Below are 24,936 nucleotides of genomic sequence, written 5' to 3'. Positions count from 1 at the left end.
GAGTAGTGAGGAAGAGTGATACAAGGGTTGTATACAAGGGTGTGGGACAGTAACACATGCTATACAATAATAAATGACTAGCACTCTCTGTACATGTAACAGTCAGTAGGAATGGCAGCAGGGGTGAAGGAACTGGTATCCATGTGAGGCAATGCCAGAGTTACATGACACACCTGGCATATTGTTGCTGTATTGGCAGTTTCAGCGCGCTGGTGTGAAGGGGTCAGTATGTTGGGAATGGATATTGCACAGGCAAGACTAGCTTCATGAAATGAATAATTTAGCTTCATGAAATATACCAATGTGCAATGGATGGCATGGACTCTTCACAGATTTGGGATATACCTGCACACAAATGTTAGCATTGTGACAGGTGCAAGGTTACATGGGCACAATAATATAGTTTTGGATTGCACTTGCCAAGTAAATAACTGAACACTGTCTATTTTAATTTTTGGCATCTTTATGAGCCCCAAGTTCTAAAACAATTTGTTTGACTTCAACCAGTCCTGTTTCATCACACATTGAGATAGGGAGTAAATCTGCTTGTAGACCTGGATTACATAGAATCTACAGCACAGAAACAGGCCATTCGGCCCAACAGAAGCATGCCGTGAGCCTCCTCTCATCCCTCTTCATCTAACCCCATCAACATATCCTTCTGTTCCCTTCTCCCTCATGCACTTATCTAGCTTCTGTAATGTATGTAGCTTTAAGGGGAGAACTACTTTTTACAGCTCCTGTATACTGTAGTACCGGCAGTGACCACACCTGTATATAAACCCTGAGTAGTGATCTGTACGGTTAGTTCTAGAGTAACCCTCATTCAGTAAACACCTGTTGAATCATTCCCTGCAGTCGTTGTCTGATTATTGAAGGACACAACATTAAAGATACACGGATCTAACAGTGGCGACGAGCAAGTTCGAACCTACCTGCAACTCTGCATCACCTCCCAGGGATTCGCTCCTGGAGAACAGTGGAAGAAGGTCGAGTCCAGAAGCACGGGCGTCGACCACGGGCAACCGCCCAGTCATCCAGCGGAGATTTGAGCATCGCAGGGGAGGCTGTCGAGAGCCAGGCTTGGCTTTCCAGTCACGGTGGTCCAGCGAAACGGGCTGGCAACAGGTACTGCGCAGACCCTTCCCAGACAGCGATGGGCTAGAGCCCGACTGAGCGGCACAGAAAAAGGCCGAGCAGCGTCGACGGGGGAGAGAGAGAGGGCAGAGCGCACAGGGTGCAGCCGGTGTTCAGGACCGAGTGGCGTCAACGGGGGAGAGAGATGAGAGAGAGCAGAGCGCAGCCGGTGTTCAAGGGCCAAGCAGCGTCAACGGGGGAGAGAGACGAGAGAGAGCAGAGCGCAGCCGGTGTTCAAGGGCCGAGCAGCGTCAACGGGGGAGAGGGGCGCGCAGGAAAACGCGAGGCGCTGCCATTTGCCGCGAGGACCGCCGAGAGCAGCGTTGGCAGCAGCGCGGGAGACGCCATTTTAAGCCACAGCGGGGAAGAAAGGAAAGCGCGGGAGACGCCATTTTAAGCCGCAGCGGGGAAGAAAGGAAAGCGCAGGAGATGCCATTTTAAGCCAGTCTAACCACACCCAAAAATGCCGAAGAGTGGCAGTATCACAGCGTTCGACAATGAAGTCGAAGACTGGACGACATATGTCGAACGCATAGAAGTATACTGCAAGGCGAATGAAGTGCCAGATGACAAGAAAGCGCTGGTATTGTTGAATTCAATGGGTGCAAAAATGTATGGCTTACTACGAAACCTAGTAACCCCAGAGAAGCCAGTAGAAAAGGATTTTGAAAACATAGTGTCAATCCTACAGGACCACTTAAACCCCACACCGCTGCTGATAGCAGAAAGATTTAAGTTTCACAAAAGGAACCAGCATAAAGATGAAAGTAATGCTGAGTATTTAATGGAACTGCGCAAGCTATCGAAACACTGCCAGTTTGGAACGGGACTAGCAGATACTTTAAGGGACAAGTTTGTGTGTGGACTTCAAAGTGAAGGAACCCAGAAATGGCTTCTATCAGAAAAGGATCTTACGCTGGACAAGGCTTTCAGCATTGCAGTATCACACGAAGGAGCAGCACGGGGCGCTGCAGAGATACAATGGAGACCGCAAGAATATGGCACAAATGAAATGTCATACGGAACAGTGAAGTGCTATCGCTGCGGCAGAACAACACACGACCATAATGATTGCTGGTTCAAGGACAAAGTGTGCAGACAGTGTGGAAAAGTAGGACACATAGCAAGAGTCTGTAGGTCGGGAAAGAAAACCAGCAGCAAGAAATCTCCACAGGAGAAGTACAAGGTGGTACATAAGGTGACGGAGAGTAGTTCAGACGAACAGAAGAGTGATACAGACTCCGGAAGCAAGGAGCTGGGTTGTCTGAAACTACATAATGTGATCAAAACGGAGGATCACCAAACTATCTGGGTCATGCTCAAGATAGCAGCAGTCCAAGTGAAAATGGAATTGGACACAGGATCAGCCCTAACAGTCATAAACCGAAGGGAGTACAAGCGGCTATTCTCACACATACCCTTGAGAGATACAAAGATTGTCTTGAAGACGTACACGGGGCAAAAAGTCTACCCCAAAGGAAAAATAAGGGTGAACGTTATATATAACGGCAAGGAAACACCAAAAATGGACCTATATGTATTGCCAGATGGAGGACCACCACTACTAGGACGTGAATGGATCCGGAAGATACAGCTAGATTGGCATTCCATACAGGCACTGACTGTGGCTGACAAAAAGGATGACGACGTCACACCTGGGTGACTGTCAAAGATCCTAACTGACGTGAAAGAAGTGTTCCAGCAAGGACTCGGAACACTAAAAGGCATGACAGCGATGATTAAAATTGAAGAAAACGCAAGCCCAAAATTTTTTAAGGCCAGACCGGTACCTTATGCGATCCACCCAGCCGTCGAAGCAGAGCTGGAGAGTCTGGAACGTTCAGGTGTACTGTCCAATATAGACTGGGGCGAGTGGGCTACACCCATCGTCCCTGTGATGAAAAAGTCGTTGAGCAGCACGCCTGGGGAACCAAGGAAGGTTCGCATCTGTGGGGACTTTGAGGTAACAGTGAACCCGGTCCTTCACACCTTACAATATCCACTTCCACGGATTGAAGATATTTTCGCCTCGCTATCTGGAGGGAAACGCTTCACTAAGATTGATCTGGCCCAGGCGAATCTGCAAATGGAGGTAGAAGAAGCATCAAAAAAATACCTCACAATCAACACCCATAAAGGTCGCTACCAATACAACCGGCTGTTATTTGGGGTAGCATCAGCTCCGGCTATTTGGAAGAGGGCAATGGAACAAGTCCTGCAAGGGATCCCAGGGACCCAGTGTTATTTGGACGACATCCTGGTCACGGGCGAAAATGACAGTGATCACCTTGCCAACCTGGAGCAGGTGCTCACTAGATTGCAGGAATATGGGCTCCGAGCTAACCGCCCCAAATGCGAGTTTTTTAGAAAACAGATCTCGTATTGTGGCCACGTTATCGATAAAGAGGGGTTACATAAGTCCCCAGAGAAGATTGAGGCAGTAGTCAAGGCTCCAGCACCGGAAAATGTGTCACAACTGAGGTCGTTCCTCGGGCTGGTAAACTACTACCACAAGTTCTTGCCAAATTTGTCTACAATACTACACCCACTGAACACCCTACTGCAAACTAGGGTGCCATGGAAGTGGAGTGACAAATGTAGACGAGCTTTCCAGAAGAGCAAAACACTAATCACATCGAAAGAGGTATTGGCCAATTACAACCCGGCATTACCAATTCTGTTGGCATGTGATGCGTCACCCTACGGCATTGGAGCGGTGCTGTCGCACAAATTCTCGGACGGCTCAGAGAGGCCAATAGCCTTTGCGTCACGATCACTAACCTCAGCCGAGCGTAACTACGCCCAGATTGACAGGGAGGCCCTCAGCTTAGTGTGGGGAATGAAAAAGTTCAATCACTATCTGCACGGGCAGAAGTTCACCTTGCTGACTGACCACCAACCACTTGTCTCCATCTTTAATCCAAAGAAGGGCGTTCCGGTGATGACTGCGCAATGGCTACAAAGATGGTCCCTTTTTCTAGGGGCGCACCAATATGAAATCGAGTATAAGGGCATGAAACAGCATGGAAACGCTGATGGGCTATCACGCCTACCACTGCCTACTGCGGAGGAAGCACCAGCAGTGGATCCTGTTGAAATATTTCATTCGACTATAATTGACTGCTTGCCAGTAACTAACGCTGGTATAGAGAAGGAGACCCGAAACTGTCTCGGGTATATGATTTGACGGTGAAGGGATGGCCAGCACATGGCGACTCACTGTTGCCAGCATTCTCATCCAGAAGAGAACAGCTGTCAGTGTGCCAGGGGACCTGGATGTGTGGATCCCGAGTGGTAATTCCACCCAAGTTAAGGGAGGGAGTGCTCAATGAGCTTCACGAAGGTCATCTGGGAGGGGTGAAAATGAAAAGCCTTGCTAGGGCTTATGTGTGGTGACCGGGGATCGATCAGCAAATCGAGGACCTGACAACGAGCTGCTCAGGATGCTAGAAGGTCCAAAATGCACCACCACATGCCCCTCTACACCCATGGGAGTGGCCCTCATCTCCATAGCAACGGGTGCATATTGATTTTGCTGGTCCATTCATGGACTCAATGTTTTTAATAGCCGTGGATGCGCACTCGAAATGGCCTGAGGTGATCAAAATGTCCTCCACCACCACGGAGAAAACTATTGCAGTCCTATGGACCATTTTTGCCAGGAACGGCTTGCCAGAGCAGATTTGCTCTGATAACGGACCACAGTTTGTGTCCGAAGAGTTTCGAAGATTTATGAAAAGGAATGGGGTAAGGCATTACACATCCGCCCCGTATCATCCAGCCACAAATGGATTGGCTGAGAGGATCGTACAAACCTTTAAGAAGGCAATAAAGGCTATGTACAATGACAACATTCCGCTGCAGCACAAGGTGGACAATTTCCTGTTCGCCTACCGTAATGCGACACATGCAGTCACCAACCAGGCCCCAGCCATGGTGTTCTTTAACCGAAGGTTAAGATCTCGCCTGGATTTGCTCAGACCAAACGTACGAAGAGATGTTGAGAGTAAGCAATTCCAGCACATCCATGAGAAGCCAACAAGGAGCTTCAATGTAGGGCAACCAGTCTTGGCTCGTGACTACCGAACAGAAAAATGGCAGCCAGGAACGATATGCACACGGCAGGGCCCACTAATGTACACAGTGGACGTTGGGGAGAGCATCGTGAGACGCCATGCTGACCAGATCCTAGAGTCACAGGAACAAGTCAACCCCATGCCTCGCCCATACGTACCTGGTGATGAACCCAACGTACAGGTAGCATCTACCCCAGAAACAGTAGCATCGGAAGCTGATGAACCAACCGACGACAGGGGGCCAGAATCGCCTCCGCACCAAGAGCAAGACACTCGGGAAAGGCGCTATCCAGAAAGGATCAGGAAGCCTCCCCAAAGACTGAATTTATAAATAGACTATTTTCAGCTAATGTTGCATGTTAAAAGTGTTAATTGTAATTAGTTTGATATTTAATTGTTAAATGAGTGTTATGGTACTGTTAATCTAAAAGGGGTGGAATTGTAATGTATGTACCTTTAAGGGGAGAACTACTTTTTACAGCTCCTGTATACTGTAGTACCGGCAGTGACCACACCTGTATATAAACCCTGAGTAGTGATCTGTAGAGTTAGTTCTAGAGTAACCCTCATTCAGTAAACACCTGTTGAATCGTTCCCTGCAGTCGTTGTCTGATTATTGAAGGACACAACATTCAGATACACGGATCTAACAGCTTCCCCTTAAATGCATCTATACTGTTCGCCTCAACCACTCCCTGTGGTAGCGAGTTCCACATTCTCACTACTCTCTGGGTAAAGAAGTTTCTCCTGACTTCCTTATTGGATTTATTAGTGACTATTTTATATTTATGGTCAGCAGGCCAGGCAGCATCCGTGGAGAGAGAAACAGAGTTAACGTTTCAGGTCTGTGACCCTTCGTCAGAACCTGTGATGAAGGGTCACAGACCTGAAACGTTAACTCTGTTTCTCTCTCCACGGATGCTGCCTGGCCTGCTGAGTGTTTCCAGCATTTTCTGTTATTATTTCAGATTTCCAGCATCTGCAGTATTTTGCTATTGTGTTATATTTATGGATTTATGGTCCCTCATGTTGGACTCCCCCATGAGTGGAAACATCTTCTCTACGTCTACCCTAACAAACCTTTCATATATTTAAAGACCTCTATCAGATCACCCCTCAGCCTTCTCTTTTCCCAATCTTAGCCCCAGCCCATTCAATCTTTCCTGGCAATTATTACCTCTCAGTTTTGCTAGCTTCAGGTACATTACACAACAGTGTGGCTCTCTGAACTAAAGAACTGCCCAATGTTTCAAGGGTTTGCTCTCCCTCCACCATGAGTCAGTTTTTCCATTCATACCTCGGTGTACAGGATAGCCAACATCCAGAACCGCTTCTTGGGCCTTGGCACTGAAAGCATTGCCCAGAGGAAGACAAGGATGGGTAGAACCAAGGTGAGCACCGAGGCGGAGATCATGTGGTTGAGGATCATCACAAAGTAGCACAACATGTCCGACTGGGACACCATGGTGTTGTACAAGGCAAACAGCAGCTTCAGCAGGTGAGGCAAACTACTGTAGAATTTGTCCGACTCCTCCAGTTCAGTGTCATGAAACATCCTGAAACAGGATAGGAAATTAGTTTAGCAACAAAAGATGGTGGACTTACCGACTTAGGAATGAGTAAAATACAGGACATCTATTTTTCTGTAATAAAACTTTATTTGAATGTCCAGTGTAATTATCTTTATTAAACAGGTAGTTCAGACCGATAGTCTTCAAGTGAAGTGGAGTTAAAGAGTGGGGCTAAAGGATGGGGTATAAATCATCCAGAGAGCATAGATGTAACTTCAAGACATCCATTCTGTGCTTATATTTCCATTATAAACTCCTATAATGGAATCAGCCTATGCAAAGTTGTCATGCTGTAAATGCACCCTCCTGTCAATGATGACACTGTAGCACCTCCACTGGGCAGGTGGGTGTAATTACAGCATGACAAGTTTACATAAGCATTTTCCAATATAAATGTGGAAATGGGAATTTATATTAGAAAAGTTGACAAGAAGCGGGAGCTGAAGCAAGATTTTTAATTATACATGTGTATATATTATCTGCTTCTGGACAGGGAGTGAGGATGTGGAGTCAAAATGGGCTGCCTGGGATGTTCAACAACAACAACTTGTATTTATGTAGCACCTTTAATGTAGTAAAACGTCCCAAGGTGCTGCACAGGAGTATTAAAAGACAAAAAATTTGACACCAAGTCAAATAAGGAGAAATTAGGGCAGGTGACCAAAAGCTTGGTCAAAGAGGTAGGTCTTAAGGAGCGTCTTAAAGGAGGAAAGAGAGGGAAAGGCGGAGAGGTTTAGGTAGGGAATTCCAGAGCTTAGGGCCTTGACATCAGAAGGCACCAATGGTTGAGCGATTATAATCAGGGATGCTCAAGAGGGCAGAATTAAAGCAGCGCAGATATCTCGGGGGGGCTGATGGCTGAAGTAGATTACAGAGACAGGAAGGCACGAGGCCATGGAGGGATTTGAAAACAAGGATGAGAATTTTGAAATTGAGGCATTGCTTAATCGGGAGCCAATGTAGGTCAATGAGCACAGGGGTGATGGGCGAATGGGACTTGGTGCGAGTTAGGACACGGGCAGCCAATTTTTGGATGACCTCAAGTTTATGTAGTGTAGAATGTGGGAGGGCAGCCAGGAGTGCGCTGGAATAGTCAAGTCTAGAGGTAACAAAGGCATGGGTGAGGGTTTCAGCAGCGGATGAGTTGAGGCAGGGGCAGAGACGGGTGATGTTACGAAGGTGGAAATAGGCAGTCTTAGTTATGATGCAGATGGTGGTCGGAAGCTCAATTCAGGGTCAAATATAACACCAAGTTTGCGAACAGTGTGGTTCAGCCTCAGACAGAGGGAGAGGGATGGAGTCAGTGGCTAGGGATGAGTTTGTGGTGGGGACCAAAAACAATGGCTTCAGTCTTCCCAATATTTAATTGGAGAAAATTTCTGCTCATCCAGAACTGTATGTCGGACAAGCATCTGACAATTTACAGACTGTGGAGTGGTCGAGAGAAGAGGTAGTGGTGAGGTAGAGCTGGGTGTCGTCAACATACATGTGGAAACTGACGCTGTGTTTTCGGATGATGTCGCCAAGTGGCAACGTGTAGATGAAATAAGAGGGGGCCAAGGATAGATCCTTGGGGGAGCGGGAAGAGAAGCCGTTGCAGGTGATTCTCTGGCTACAATTAGATAGGTAAGAAATGGAACCAGGCGAGTGCAGTCCCACCCAGCTGGACGACGGTGGAGAGGCATTGGAGAAGGATGACGTGGTCAACCGTGTCAAAGGCTGCAGACAAGTCAAGAAGGACGAGGAGGGATAGTTTACCTTTGTCACAGTCACAATGGATGTCATTTATGATTTTGATGAGAGCCGTTTCGGTACTGTGGCAAGGGTGGAAACCTGATTGGAGGGATTCAAACATGGAATTGCAGGAAAGATGGGCACGTATTTGAGAGGCGACAACATGTTCAAGGACTTGAGAGGAAAGGGAGGTTCGAGATGGGGCGGTAGTTTGCAAGGACGGAGGGGTCAAGGGTTGGTTTTTTGAGGAGAGGGTTGATGACGGCAGATTTGAGGGAGAGGGGGACAGTACCTGAGGAGAAAGAACTGTTAACAATGTCAGCATGGGAGCCAGAAAAGAAAGTTGGGTGGTCAGCAGTTTGGTGGGAATAGGGTCGAGGGAGCAGGAGGTGGGTCTCATGGACAAGGTGAGCGCAGAGAGGTCATGAGGGGAGATTGGAGAGAAATTGGAGAAAGATGTGAGTTCAGGGCTAGGGCAGGGGGGAACCTTAGAAGTTTGGCCCGGTGGGCTAGGGGAAGGAAGGGAAGTGGCAGAGACAGCTGAACGGATGGTCTCAATCTTAGAGACAAAGAATTCCATGAGCTCCTCACACTGGTTATCGAAGGTGAGGGAGGAGGAGGCAGGGGAGAGGGGTTTAAGAAGACGGTTAGCAGTAGAGAATAGGAGCCAGGGTTTATCTTTGAATTCCAGAATGATGCTGGAATAGTAAGCAATTTTGGCAGACAAGAGCAGGATCCAATAATGCTTTATGTGGTCCAGCCAGATCTGGCGGTGAATGGCTAAACCAGCTGTCCGTCATATACGTTCAAGTCTATGTCCCTTGGACTTAAGGGAGCAAAGGTGAGGGCCGTACCAGGGGGAACGGGTGAGAGGGACTAGGGCATCAAAGGTGGTGGTGAGGGTGTGGTTGAGCAGATCGGTAGCTGCATAAATGTCAAGGTGAATGGAGGACCAAAGGCTGGACAGTTGGGATTTCATAAGTGCAGTTATGAGAGAGTTGAGAGTTTTTTTTCCGGGGGCGGACACAGAAGCAAGTAGGGTTCGGGGGTGGGTGGAAGGGGGATGAGGGTGGAGAGCGATACGAGGAAGTAGTCAGAGATAGCCTTATCTGCGATTGACACGATGGGAGTAGCGAGGCCATGAGAGATGGCAAGGTCGCGGGGGTGGCCGTGAATATGGGTTGGGGACTTTACATGGAGGGAGAGATTAAGGGAGGATAGGAGGCTAGTGAACTCAGAGGAGAGAGAGCATGATGAATTGAGATGGGGGTTGAAATCACCGAGGATGAGAAGTCGTTCGGTGCAGAGGCTGAGGGAGGAGAACAGAAGATATCTCAGTAATAACATTTTTATGGTACTTGGGTGGGCGGTAGAGAACAAGAATTTTAAATGAGAGGCGAGAGGGGTGGAATAAGGTGAGATGCTCAAAAGGAGGAGAAAGTGCCGGAGGAGTAGGGTGTGATTTGGTGATGAGAGCTACACCACCACCACGGCGGTCTGAGCGGGGCAAGTGGTGGAAGGGATAGCCAGCTGGGGAGGCTTCATTTAAGGGTAAGGTGTCATCACCCCTCAACCAAGTTTTCGTCAGGGCCATGATGTCGATGCAATCATCCACGATAAGCTCATGGAAGGCAAGGGCCTTGTTTGCAAGTGAACGGACATTCTGGAGGGAGATGTGGAGAGGGTCGGTGATGGCTGACCCACTGCCAGCGTCCACATGGTCAGTGCTGTGGGGTGGTGAGTTGGATGGGGAGGAGATTGGCAAGATTTGCCCCCAGTGGGCGCACTGGGTGGGAAGGTCGGCGAGTGAGTAGGATGGGACAGTTGGGGTTGCTGCTCGTAAGGTGGCAACGACGAGTGCCTCGATGGGCCCTTCGTAGGATGCCAAGAGTAGCAATGAGGGAAGCTGTGGGCTTATCCAAGAGGGAGTCAAGCCTGGGATGGCGGCAGGAGAGTAGGAAGGTCAAAAAGTAATGAAGGATTGGGGTAGAGATTTGGGAAGGCAGTGTATCCGAGAGAGGAGAAATGAAAGGAGGCATGACAGGATGGTGCGGTCAGGGTGGGAAAGTGAGAAAAGGAAAACAGGGGGGAAAAGTAAAATGGCTCGGGTCCTAGGTGGCAGCGAAAGTGCGCATGCGAATGGACACGGGAAAAGTTCAAGTTACATAGGCCTGTTTAAATGTTATAATTAATGGAATACATATTTCGTGGTAACAGGGAATAGGTTGGAGACAATAGTAGGGAGACCAGGGTCAAAGTCAGAGGTCCCATGGAAGGCCAAAGCCAACGTAAGCAGGATGGGGCCGGTACGGAGCATCGATGAACCACTGTCCAAAGCAGGTGAGTGAAGTCCATAAGATATTTGAAGGGTAGAGCAGTCACCTTATCTAAATGGACAGTGCTTCAGAACGTGATGTGTTACCCAGCCCTCTTTAGTTAGAACTGTTGGGATTAATGATTCATGACCCAGGTTGATGGAGCCGCTTTTCAACCGACAAGATGAAGGTGATGACTTAATGGTGGATCAGACATGGAGTTCAGCAGTCAGTCACATTCATAACCCCACAAGATGAAAGTATATCTGCAGCGTAATTGTCATTCAAAATACATCACAAACGTGTCAGCAAATGTCATCCTAAAGACCCCTACACTTCCCCACTCCCTTTCCCATCCCCCTACCCGCATCCTCCTCCTCTTCCCTTACTTCCTCTTCCCAATCCCAACACCATCCATCTCCTCTTTCCCAGCCCCCATCCTCTTCCTTTTCCCCTCTCTTCCATCACTTCCTCTTCCCCATCTCCCAACCCTCATCCTCCTCTATCTCTCCCCTCCCATCTGTCTCCAACCCCCTCCCTATAACCTCTCACCAGCTTAGGTCCAATTATTCCCCTGCCCCTTAACCCCGCTTGACTTGAAATTACTCCCCGTGTGAAATGCCACGGGAGATGGGCTAGTAATTGATAGTAACAGGAGAGATGCTCCTCACTTGTTGAGGAGTAGATCACTTGCTGTTAGGAGACGACTCTCACAGGTAAGCGGAGCTAATTGGCCCGTCTTTGACATCCGCTCATCCGATTCCACGTACAGGTTCTCCTCTGAGAAGCTGAGACCATCGTAGCTGTCTGCTACTGTATTGTAGGCAGGTGGGTAGTCAGATTTTCGGGATTGTGCAGTTATAATGCCTACAGTAACCTCTTCATCTTCCTCTTCCTCTATGGTTTCCGTTGTTCCCTGCCATGAACTTAACATGGCAGACTGGGTTGTTGTACTAGAAAAAGGAACAGTTTTTATGAGAGAGTCAGACAACAGCCTATTCCATGAAAGCAACAATCAAACCCTGCAGGGAAGAGAAAGGGACGGTACCAAAACAGGTTAAAAAGAGCATCAGAAGTGCAAAGAGAGCCCTTGATGTTAGCCGTGTCTCAGTGGCCTGCCTTGGAGTCAGAGGGTTGTGGGTTCAAGTCCCACTCCAGAGACTTGAGCGAATAAGCCAGGCTGACACTCTTTCGGATGAGGTGTTAACCCAACTGACATTAATCTGGCATCCTAGGTGGACGTAAAAGATCCTATTTGAAGAGGAGTTAGGGGAGCCCTGGCTTATATTTATCCCTCAACCAATATCATTAAAACAGATTATCTAGTCATTTATCTCATTGCTGTTTGTGGGACCTTGCTGTGCACAAATTGGCTGCCGTGTTTTCTCTATTACAGCAGTAACTATACTTCAGAAAGTACTTCATAGAATCATAGAAAGTTACAGCACGGAAGGAGGCCATTTTGGTCCATCGTGTCCGCGCCGGTCAACAAAGAGCTATCCAGCCTAATCCCACTTCCCAGCTCTTGGTCCGTAGCCCTCCAAGTACTTTTTAAATGTGGTTAGGGTTCCTGCCTCTACCACCCTTTCAGGCAGTGAGTTCCAGACCCCCGCAACCCTCTGGGTGAAGAAATATCCCCTCAAATCCCCTCTAAACCTTCCCCCAATTATTTTAAATTTGTGCCCCCTTGGTTTTTGACCCCTCTGCTAAGGGAAATAGGTCCTTTCTATCCACTTTATCTAGGCCCCTCATAATTTTATCCACCTCAATAAGATCTCCCCTCAGCCTCCTCTGTTCCAAGGAAAACAGACCCAGCCTATCCAGTCTTTCCTCATAGCCAAGATTCTCTACTCCCGGCAACATCCTTGTAAATCTCCTTTGTACCCTCTCTAGTGCAATCACATCTTTCCTGTAATGTGGTGACCAGAACTGTACGCAGTACTCTAGCGGAGGCTGTAAAGCACTTTAGGACCACCCAAGGATGTGAAAGGCGCTAAAGGAATGCAATTTTTTTTCATATTTCTTTGTAAAGATGAATGTAGTAAAGGATATGAAGCACAAATCGGCAGGCTCCCACAGTGAGCCGGCTGAAAGTCGGAGCCTGGCTGGGGGTTTGGCGGTGGGGCGGGGGGAGGGAGGAGGTGATTCCCTGGGGACGGAGCCTCGAACTGGGCGGCAGTGGCACTAAATTCTGTTTATGGGTTTGGGAGGAACCCTCGCACGCTTCACCCGATTGTACCTCAAATTTGTAAACTGGGGTTCTACGTACGTCATTGGACCCCGATTTACAGAATTTAATGAGGCTCCAGCCTGAATAAGGCAGGCGCCCAGGCAGCCCTTGTAAAAGCCCCGGGCAAGCTGGCAGCCGGGCGGATGGGATTGCAGCAGGAACAGGGCCGTTAGTGCAGCACTCCAATCTTAGAACCACCAACATCCTGCTCCTGTCCGACGGACCAAGTTAAAATCGGCCCTCTAGGGTCCAGTGTTGCTTTGGTGCAAATAATGCGATACATGTCATTTACCCCTCGCTGCTATATTACCTATTCACGTTTGGGCGGATGTATTGACTGCCTGCTGTCACTTCTGAAGGGACGTCTTCAAAGGGGTCCTGAGAAGAATCCCTCCCGAGTGTTTTAAAGGTGTCTGAGCCCACACGTTGCTCAATCAAATCCTGCAAAAGATCCTATGACACGATTCGAGTAAAAGCCGGTGAGTTCCCCCAGTGTTCTAGCAAATATTTGTCCCTTAACATCACTAGAAATAGATTATCTGGTCAGCACCACATTCCTGTTTGTGGGAGCTTGCTGTGCACAAATGCCATATTTCCTACTTTACAACAGTGAATATACTTCAAATGTACTTCATTGGCTGTAAAGTTTTTGGGATGTCCCGAGGTCATGAAAGGCGCTATAGAAATGCAAATTCTCTCTCATTTCTTTCTAGAGTTGAATGTAGCAAAGGTTATGAACCACAAACCGAAACAGAATGATAAGGAGGGATCTAGGATTCTGAAGATTAAAAGTGGTGCAATAATTGCAGATGAAGTGGACTAATAGATATATTTAATAATTATTTTCTGAAGTGTTCACTCAAACATTACGAAGCTCGGGGGTAATTTTTCTCCTGGCCCGAAGGCAGTGCAATTTTATTGGGGCGGGGCTTGCGTTCACCCTGATCTTTCACCCCTGACCCTGGCTGCTTCCCCAGAGTCAGGCTGATTAAAATATTTTTTTGCGACTCCCGGTGGGGGGGGGGGGGGGGGGGGGGAAGAGAGAGAACGGGGGCGGGAAAGTGGTGTGAAAAGCGAACTCGCCAGGGGATGGGGGGGAAAGTACTGTCGACAGAGACTTGCGAGGTCACTTCGCTTTCCCTGCTGGGCTGCGCCAGCCGCCACAAACCCCACCCCCCCCCCACACCACCCCCACCCCCACAACAGCACTAGCGGGCATAGTGGCAGCTGCAACTTTAGAGGAAGCCCCACGCAACTGTCCGGGGTCACAGATTGGCCGTGAGTCGGTGTGGTGTCCTGGGGTTGGTGATAAGGGGGTTCAAATTTGCAGCAGACGTTTTCTCCAGTGATGGCCATTCTGGAACACTACCATGCCGGTGACATCATGGAGTAGCCGGACACGGAGGGGGCACAATCTGGCGGAGCTGTGTGCAACTAAGAAAACGGCAGCTTTTGAAGACCCGTCAAACTAGATTTTATGCCAGTATGTCTTTCTCTGTAAAATGTATTCATTCCCAGGAAATCTCTCCTCTTTGAGTAGCAATATTTTAGTGCTTTATACTCGGTTTTAAAATGTGGAGATGTAGAATAAGCAGCATGTCCCTTGTATATACTATTTGCTCTAGAATGGGCATCACCTCCTGTTATGCACCACTGTTATTCTAGAATGGGCATGAACCGCAACTTTCCACCCAGCTTTATCACGTATTGTGTTAGAAAGGTACAAAGAATACGCAGAACGAAATTGGGTGCACCAGTGACTGGCCAGTCACAATCTACAGCTCCAACACTGCCAGGCTAAGACAACCCAGTCAATTTTGACAAGAGTACTGTATGTTTTACCTTGAAAACTCACTGTCCAGTGAGGAGGACGTGTCAATGTTGGCCATCTTCTGCAGTCGCCACCTAATGCGATTGATGGGCTTTGGGACCACAGAGGCAGGCTCCTCAAAATCATCCACATAGTCGACGGTTGTCTGTCTGGAGTACAGTATGGTGACTTCAGTGTTACAACTGGGGAAACAAAAAGGGAAAACCTACTGATCAAAATCAAAAAATAACAGTAACATATTTCTATAGGTAACTGATAAGAACATCTATTGCCCAAGGCAGTGCTACTATGGGTGTAATGATATCAGCAAATAGTGATGTTATTTGCCTGTTTGATTATCATGTCTTACCAGCATGTTTGCATGTATTGATTACTTATGCCTGACCAGCAGAGGTCATGTGAGAGACAAGCAGAGGAGTTTAGTTTCAGTTTCGTTCTGGATGGATTTCTAATATGATGTCTCCTGTAAATGCTGTTAACTGAGTTGAACAGACTTTAGATAAAAAGTCATTCTCTTTCATAAATGTCTCGTCATTGAACCCACAAAGAAATCAATACATGGTGTCAGAAGTGATTGAAAGAGATGAAGAGGAAAAATCTGAAGTTAAATCAGCTCTCCACAGATTAGCAAGCCAAAAGAGAACATCGTTACTTACCATTAGAGAATAGCTAACGAAGTGAAAAATGGAAGGTTTACTCCCACCGGCGACGCTTCAGTTGACAGGTAATGTGGCTGAAAATTGGAGGAGATTCAAACAACGTGTGGGGTTGTATTTAGCGGCAATCAGAGCTGACGAGCAAAGTGATAATAAGAAATCGTTAGTGTTCTTGCATGTCGTGGGCGATGAAGCGCTGGAGGTGTATAAATAACTTCACATTCACTGCTAATGGAGACAAAATGAAGCTAGATAAAATAATGGAACAGTTTGAGGCCTACTGCATACCTAAACGTAACGTGACGTTTGAGAGGCACAGATTTTTCACATGTGTACAGAAAACGGGTGAGACTATTGATCAGTATGTGACTGAACTGAGAAACAGAAGCAAATCGTGTGAATTTGGGGGACTGACAGACTCGCTGATAAAAGACAGACTGGTGTGTGGTATTCCAGATAATGGTCTAAGGGAAAGACTGCTAAGAGAGTGATGCGCCATCAATTACTCAAAAGACTGAGGTTAAGCGAGTAACAACCAGGCTTTTATTAACTAAAGAATGAAGGTCTTGTCTCGAGTGGTCGACCCGTCCAGAATACTAAGGGACTGGGAGGTAGTCACTTATATACCTGGAATAGTGGGAGGAGTCAGCCGAGGCATGTCCAGACCTGTACCTAGTGGAATACACATACACTTACAGACAGGTATAACAGTGGTTTACCACATTCACCCCTTGTTTAAAAATGAGTCCGGCGGGGTGAAGTGTATTTAAAAGTTTGTGTATTGGAGTCTCTCCGGAGGTCTTATCTGCCGCTGTGATCGACGTGGCGACGGCAGGGGTGGTGGAGCTTCCGGCGTCGCGTCCCGTGTAGGCTGGTGCACTGGAGTGTAGTCCTCGTAGGTGACGGGCTCAGGCGTGCCGGCTGCTGGGGTTGGATATCGGGTCGTGGGGGGGGGGGGGTGGTAATGGGTAGTGGGTTACAGCGGTCCCCGAGGGTGCGAGGTCTCGTATGGAGACTGTGTCCTCCCGACCGTCCGGGTACGCAATGTAAGCGTACTGGGGGTTGGAGTGGAGGAGGTCGACCCTCTCGACCAGGGGGTCCGTTTTATTGGTCCTCACGTGTCTTCTCAGTAGTACCGGCCCTGGGGACGTCAGCCATGGCGGTAACGATGTCCCCAATGTGGACTTCCTTGGGAAGACAAACATTTTCTCGTGAGGGGTGGCATTGGTGGCAGTGCAGAGCAGTGACCGAATCGAGTGGAGCGCATCGGGGAGCACCTCCTGCCAGCGGGAGGTCGGAAGGCCCCTAGACTTTAAGGCTAGTAGGGCAGCCTTCCAAACTGTTGCATTCTCTCTTTCCACCTGTCCGTTCCCCCGGGGGTTGTAACTGGTGGTCCTGCTTGTGGCTATACCCCTAGCGAGCAGGTACTGGCGTAGTTCGTCGCTCATAAACGATGAGCCCCGGTCGCTATGGATATAGCTGGGGAAACCGAACAGGGTGAAGAGGCTGTTCAGACATTTAATGACCGTGGCACTGGTCATGTCCGGGCAGGGGATAGCGAACGGGAAACGGGAGTACTCGTCAATGATGTTGAGGAAGTACACATTGCGGTCGGAGGAGGGGAGAGGCCCTTTAAAATCGACGCTCAGGCATTCGAAAGGGCGAGTGGCTTTTATCAGGTGGGCTCTGTCTGGTCTATAAAAGTGCAGTTTGCACTCAGCGCAGACTTGGCAGTTCTTGGTCATGGTCCTGACCTCCTCGATGGAGTAAGGCAGGTTGCGGGCCTTGATGAAGTGGAAGAACCTGGTGACCCCCGGGTGGCAGAGGTCATTGTGGAGGGCCCTCAGCCTATCGATCTGCGCGCTGGCGCAGGTGCCACGTGATAGGGCATCCGGGGGTTCATTGAGCTTCCCAGGTCGGTACAAGATCTCGTAATTGTAGGTGGAAAGTTCGATTCTCCACCTCAAGATCTTGTCATTTTTGATTTTGCCCCTCTGCTTGTTGTTGAACATAAAAACAACTGAACACTGGTCAGTGAGCAGGGTAAATCGTTTTCCGGCCAGGTAGTGCCTCCAATGGCGCACAGCCTCCACAATGGCCTGGGCCTCCTTCTCGACCGCGGAGTGTCTGGTCTCCGGGCCCTGGAGGGTTCGTGAGAAGGCGGCCACAGGTCTCCCCGCCTGATTAAGGGTGGCGGCCAGGGCAAAGTCGGACGCGTCGCTTTCCACCTGGAAGGGGATGGATTCGTCCACTGCGTGCATGGTGGCTTTGGCAATGTCCTCCTTGATACGGTGGAAGGCCAAGCGGGCCTCTGCCGTCAGGGGAAAAGAGGTGGACTTGATCAGCGGACGGGCTTTGTCTGCATAGTAGGGGACCCACTGAGCGTAGTAGGAAAAAAACCCTAGGCACCTCTTCAGAGCTTTTAGGCAGTGGGGTAATGGGAGTTCCATAAGGGGACGCATCCGGTCCGGGTCGGGACTGATGACCCCGTGTTCCACAACACAGCCAAGGATGGCGAGGCGGTCTGTGCGGAATATGCACTTCTCCTCGTTATATGTCAGGTTCAGGAGTTGGGCGGTGTGGAGGAATTTCTCGAGGTTTGCGTCATGGTCCTGCAGGTCATGGCCGCAGATGGTCACATTGTCTAGGTAAGGGAAAGTGGCCTGCAGCGCGTTTTGATCGACCATCCGGTCCATCTCCCTTTGGAAGACGGAGACCCCATTGGTAACGCCAAAGGGAACCCTAAGGAAGTGATAGAGGCAGCCGGTTGCCTCAAAAGCAGTATACTGGCGGTCTTCAGGGCGGATGGGGAGCTGGTGGTACGCTGATTTCAGGTCAATGGTCGAAAAGACGCGGTACTGCGCGATCAGGTTGACCATGTCAGCTATGCGGGGGAGTGGGTAGGCGTCCAGCAGGGTGTAGCGGTTTATTGTTTGGCTGTAGTCGATGACTAGGCGTTGTTTTTCGCCGGTCTTAACGACCACAACCTGGGCTCACCAGGGGCTGGAGCTGCCCTCAATAATCCCCTCCTTCAGGAGCCGCTCCACTTCGGTTTTGATGAAAACCCTGTCCCCGGCACTGTATCGCTTGCTCTTTGTGGCGATGGACTTACAGTCGGGGGTGAGGTTAGCAAACAGTGGGGGGGGGGGGGTGACTGAGTGTGGAGAGGTTGCATCTGGTGCGCGGCGGGCAATTTGGAGGCTGCTGGCTGCGGACTGTGAGTGGGGGGAGGGGGCCACCGTACGCCATCATAACGCTTTTGAGGTGGCAGTGGAAATCCAACCCCAGTAGAACGGCAGCGCAAAGTTGGGGCAGGACCAGGAGTTTAAAATTATTGAACACAGTCCCGTCTACTACTAGTGTCACCACGCAGTAGCCGCCAATGTCCGCTGACTGGGACTCGGCGGCCATAGAAATCCGCTGGTGCGCAGGCAGGACTGGAAGAGAGCAACGCCGCACCGTGTCGGGGTGGATGAAGCTCTCTGTGCTCCCGGAGTCAAAAAGGCAGTTTATTGCATGGCCGTTTACCTTAACGTCCATTTTGGACCGAGCTAGTTGGTGCGGTCTCGTTTGGTCCAGCGTAACAGAGGCCAGCGTAGGGGTCGGTGTGTCGCTGCGGCTATCAGATGGGGGGGGGGGGGGGGTTGGCGGCCTGCTGCGTCCCAGCTGGTGTCCAAGATGGCGGCGTCCATGATTCCCATGTGGCTGGAGTCGTCCAAGATGGCTGCTGCTGCGGTGGTTTGCACATGGCTGGGGAGGCCCAAGATGGCGGCCCGCACGGCCCACACGCGGCGCTGTTGGGGGCCCAAGATGGCAGCTCGCACGGCCCACACGCGGTGCTGCTGGCGTTCGGGGTGGCTTTGGCCTTGCAGACGCTGGCGTAGTGTCCCTTTTTCCCGCAGCCCGAGCAGGTCGCATTCTTCGCCGGGCAGCGCGCTCTGGGGTGTTTGGCCTGGCCACAGAAGTAGCATTTCTGGCCTTGGGATACTGCTGTCTGGCTTTGGGACACTGCTGCGGTAGTTGGGCCGTCGTTGGGCTGTGGCTGGGGTGGCACGGTGCTATGGGGCTGTCCTACCGTGTCCCAGGTTGTCGTTCCCCGCGGCGTCCACGGTGCAGAGGAGTAGGCATCCATGCCCCGGTAGGCTGCGTCCAGCGTTAGTGCAATTTCGGAGGCTTTGTCGAGGGTGAGGTCACTCTGCTCCAGCAGTCGCTGTCGGGTGCAGTTGGACCTGTGGCCCGCTACGAAGGCATCCCGGATCAGTTCCTCCGTGTACGTAGTGGGCGTTACCGCCTTACACCCACAGGCCCGGCCAAGCACGGACAGAGCTTGGAGGTATTCCTCAGTCGATTCCCCAGGTTGTTGCTTGCGACTCCCCAGTAGGTGCCTGGCGTATACTTCGTTCACAGGGCGCGTGTACTTGGTCTTGAGGAGCTGGAGGGCGGCTGTGTACGAGGTCGTGTCCCGGATGACTGAGTACACTTGGTGGTTCACCTTGGAGATCAGGACAGACAGTTTGTTCGCATCCGTTACGACCGCAGTGGAGGCAGTCAGGAATGTCTCGAAGCACATGAGCCAGTGAGCAAACTTGGTGGAAGCGTCCGCTTCCCGACTGTCCAGGTCCAGGCATGCTGGTGTGAGGATCTTCTCCATTATAAAAAATTTAGTTAATAAAATTGATGCGCCATCAATTACTCAAAAGACTGAGGTTAAGCGAGTAACAACCAGGCTTTTATTAACTAAATAATGAAGGTCTTGTCTCGAGTGGTCGACCCGTCCAGAATACTAAGGGACTGGGAGGTAGTCACTTATATACCTGGAATAGTGGGGGGAGTCAGCCGAGGCATGTCCAGACCTGTACCTAGTGGAATACACATACACTTACAGACGGGTATAACAGTGGTTTACCACAGAGAGCAAGATCTAGACCTGGGAAAAGCCATAGCACTGTGTAGGGCTACAGAGACTGTGAAGTTGCAGGCAAAGGAGTTGTTCAGTGACAATAGCTGCAACGTGGATGCAGTGAGAATGAACGGACACAAACCGTTTAACAAAAAGAGCGCCAATGTGAAAAAAGAGGCGTGGCCAGCGAACAAAAATGAAAGGGGCAATCGAAAGTCATGTAGTCGATGCGGTACACAGCATCCACCAAAAAAGTGTCCAGCATATGGTAAAACATGCAATAGTTGCAACAAAAACAACCATTATGCCCGTTGCTGCAAGAACCAAGTGCAACAAAGCAAGGTCCATGCAGTAGATGAAAGCGAGATAGAGGAGTTCTATGTAGATGTTGTGTCTGAAAACAAAAAAGAAGAGACTGGATGTTGACACTAAAAGTGAATGACATACACATTCCATTTAAATTGGATACTGGAGCACAAGTTAATGTGATATCAGAGACTGATTTTAAGAAAATTAGACCCAGACCAAAGATACATGGAATAAAAGTGAAAGTGACAGGATACTCAGGTACTGATATACCAGTGAAAGGAAGATGCAGTCAAAGTAACACACAAGGACAGAGAGCACACGCTAGCATTAATCGTGGTGCCAAAGGATGTGCAAGCCATACTAGGTTTAAAAGCCTGTGAGAGACTGAACCTGGTAAAGAGAGTCCTCGTTGTGGAAAGCGAAGGAGAGACAGTCTATGATGAACTCATGAAAGAGTACAACGACCTATTTAAGGGTCTAGGCTGCATTCCAGGAGAACACACGATCAGAGTAGATAAAAGTATGACACCGGTCATACATCCATGCAGAAAAGTCCCGTTTGCTCTTCAAAAGCAACTGAAGGCAGAGTTGGACAGGATGGAAAGCCTGAACGTGATTCGGAAGATAGATGAGCCAACTGAGTGGGTGAGTTCCCTCGTCGTAGTGGACAAAAAGAATGGAAAGCTCAGAATTTGCCTGGATCCAAGAGATCTAAACAGAGCAATAAAGAGAGAGCACTTCAAGCTTCCTACACGTGAGGAAATCATGGCACAGTTTGCAAATGCAAAGTATTTCAGCAAGTTAGATGCATCATCAGGATTTTGGCAGATGAAATTGGACGAAGCAAGTTCAAGACTGTGCACGTTCAACAGTCCATTTGGCAGATACAGATTCCTAAGGTTACCATTTGGCATTGCCTCAGCTCCTGAAGTGTATCACAAAACTATCCATATGATCTATGAGCACCTGGAGGGAGTTGATACATCAATGGATGACATCATAGTATGGGGAACCACGAGAACTGAGCATGACGAGAGACTGAAAAAAGTGCTGGAAGCAACAAGGAAAACAAACCTGAAGCTGAATAGAGAGAAATGCCAGCTCGGGGTGACAGAACTGACATTCGTGGGAGATATCCTTAGCAGTGAGGGCATCAGACCAGATCCCAGAAAGGTGTCCGCCATTGAGAATATGCCAAAGCCACAATGCAAAAAGGACGTGCAGAGGTTTAATGGAATGATCAACTACATGGGTAAATTCATATCCGACCTCTCAGAAAAGATGGCGCCACTGAGAAGACTAACTGAAAAGAACATAGAATGGGAATGGAATCATGAGAAGTCATGGAGCGATCTAAAGAAACTGCTCACAGAGAAACCAGTTCTGAGGTTTTATGACCCAGCGAGACCCATCAAGATATCATCAGATGCATCACAGAGTGGGCTCGGTGCCGTTCTTCTGCAACAATATGACTACTGGCAACCTATTGCATATGCATCGCGCTCAATGACAGACGCGGAGACGCGATATGCTCAAATAGAAAAGGAGCTGCTCAGCATCACATACGCCTGTGAAAGATTTCACCAGTTTGTGGCTGGACAAGCAATCAGTGTAGAGACTGACCATAAGCCCTTGATTGCATTGTTCCAAAAGCCACTAAATAGCTGTCCACTTAGAATACAAAGAATGATGATCAGGCTGCAACGCTATACACTGAATGTTGCATACACACCGAGTAAACTGATGTATACAGCAGACACGTTGTCCAGAGCTGTTGACCCAAGTGAGCCCGCAAACACCACAATGGATGAAAAAGTGAACGCCTAGGTGGACATGATCACAAGTGCACTGCCCATAGCAGATGCAAAAATGGATCTCAAAGACTGAGACAAACAAAGATGAAACAATGAGACGACTAAGAAAAAGCATCTTGGATGGATGGCCCAACATGAAGCAAGACTGCTCACCTGACATGGCAGAGTACTGGAACTGCAAGGCGGAACTATCAGTGGTCGAAGACATCATCTACAAAGGAAGTAAAATAGTTATCCCAAAGAGTCTGAGAAAAGAGATGTTAAAAAAGATCCATGGAGGATATCTGGGAATCGAAAAGTGTAAGAAGAGCACGAGAGGTGATGTACTGACCACGAATCAACCAAGATGTGACAAATGAGGTGTCAAACTGCACAATATGCCTGAAATATCGAGCAAGCAATCTGGTAGAACCACTAAAGCCACACCCAGCACCAGACAGACCTTACCAGAAGGTAGGCGCTGACCTATTCATATGTCAAGGGAAGGACTATCTTGTAGTCACAGACTATTACTCCCTGTATCCAGAGGTTTGTAGACTGTACACCACCACTGCAGATGCTGTGATAAGATGTATGAAAGCCATATTCTCCAGACATGGCGTGGCAAGCGAGGTCTTCACAGACAACGGACCTCAGTTTTACAATGCAAGTTTCCGACACTTTGCCAAAGAGTGGGACTTTGTCCACACAACGTCAAGTCCTCACTTTCCACAGTCCAATGGACTAGTGGAAAAATCGGTCCAGACAGTGAAAAGACTGATGTACAAGGCAAAAGACAGTGGAACTGACTTCTACCAGAGCATGCTTGTATACCGCACAACACCGCTCGAGTGTGGTAAGTCACCAGCCCAACTCCTTATGGGACGTATGCTAAGGTCAAACCTACCCATCCCGGAGAACCTCCTGAAAACAAAAGAGGGGGAGAAAGTGAGGAAGTTCAAAGAGCCACAGAAAGAAAAGCAAAAGTACTACTATGACAGAGGAACACAAAACCTACCTGAACTCCACACTGGTGACCAAGTAAGGTTGAAAGACAAAACAAACACATGGACTCAGAAGGGAACTGTCCTGAGTGAAGTTCAATCAAGATCATACACCGTTCAGACAGATGAGGGTGCTGTTCTGAGAAGAAATCGTCGAGATCTTCTCATGGGACCAGCCACAGCAGGTCAAGAGACTGATACTGTTGAACAACCTGATCACACAGCTGAGAACCAATCATCTGAGGCAACAACTCAGATTCAAGGACAATCAATCAGAAAATCCTCAAGACACGTGAAGCCTCCTGAGAGACTCATTGAGCAAATTTAAGGACTATTGTTATAGAAGGAAGTAATGTTATCTTATTCTTTCTTCAAGTTCTAGTGTATTGACATATTTCATGTGAACACACAAAGCAAGGTTAAAAAACCTTGATCATGATAATGATAATGTAAGTTCATTAAGTGTTACAGTTAAAATGCAGATTAATACAAAGAAAACATGTTAGTTAAAAGTAAAATACTTTTGTTTTAAGAAAAGGAGATGTAATGATATCAGCAAATAGTGATGTTATTTGCCTGTTTGATTATCATGTCTTACCAGCATGTTTGTGTGTATTGATTACTTATGCCTGACCAGCAGAGGTCATGTGAGAGACAAGCAGAGGAGTTTAGTTTCAGTTTCGTTCTAGATGGATTTCTAACATGATGTCTCCTGTAAATGCTGTTAACTGAGTTGAACAGACTTTAGATAAAAAGTCATTCTCTTTCATAAATGTCTCGTCATTGAACCCACAAAGAAATCAATACAATGGGCACTCTGGGTGCTTAGCAAAGCCAAGGTCCCATAACGGGTTGCTGCGGGTATCCAGAGTTGCCTCAACCCTACAGTCGACAGTAAATATGAAAGCTTATGTCTTATGAAGTCCCTATTGTACCTTTCAGATACAGAGATGCATAGAAGGCTGAAGACTCAGGGGGCCATGTGTTATAAATAGAAGCAGAGTATTTGAAGATTGCCTTTAACAAATAGGATCTGAGCAGACTTGCATCACAGCATACAATTAGTATATGGTCTGGGAATCAGGCCTCCTCCCACTGGTATGATAGCAAAATACTGCGGATGCTGGAAATCCAAAAAACAACAGAAAACGCTGGGAAAACTCAGCAGGCCAGGCAACATCCATGGAGAGAGAAACAGAGTTAACTTTTCAGGTCGAAGACCCTTTGTCAGAACTGAGAAAAAAAGCAAGAAATGAAACAGATTAAAAAGCAAGTTTGGGGGCTGGGAAATGGGGGGGGGCGGTTGATGAAAGAACAAAAGGGAAGGTCTGTGAGAGGTGAAGAGACATTAAGAGATATTCAAGGCGAGACGAGATGGTA

The 24,936-nt window shown here is 48.6% G+C and overlaps 1 protein-coding gene across 1 annotated transcript in view; it reads right to left on the bottom strand.

The window, feature by feature from the left end:
• LOC147108520 (piezo-type mechanosensitive ion channel component 2-like) overlaps positions 1-24,936 on the bottom strand; it is a 318,148-nt gene that overhangs the window by 56,158 nt on the left and 237,054 nt on the right. The window contains 3 exon segments of the mRNA XM_086004280.1: positions 6,511-6,769; positions 11,505-11,786; positions 14,906-15,076. Of these exon segments, the coding sequence (XP_085860406.1) occupies positions 6,511-6,769; positions 11,505-11,786; positions 14,906-15,076 (712 nt within the window).

Source organism: Somniosus microcephalus, chromosome 13 (genome assembly GCF_052327205.1).
Source record: "Somniosus microcephalus isolate GS21.2 chromosome 13, FLI_Smic_1.0, whole genome shotgun sequence".
NCBI lineage: Eukaryota > Metazoa > Chordata > Chondrichthyes > Squaliformes > Somniosidae > Somniosus > Somniosus microcephalus.
This window is presented reverse-complemented; position numbering and strand designations above follow the sequence as displayed.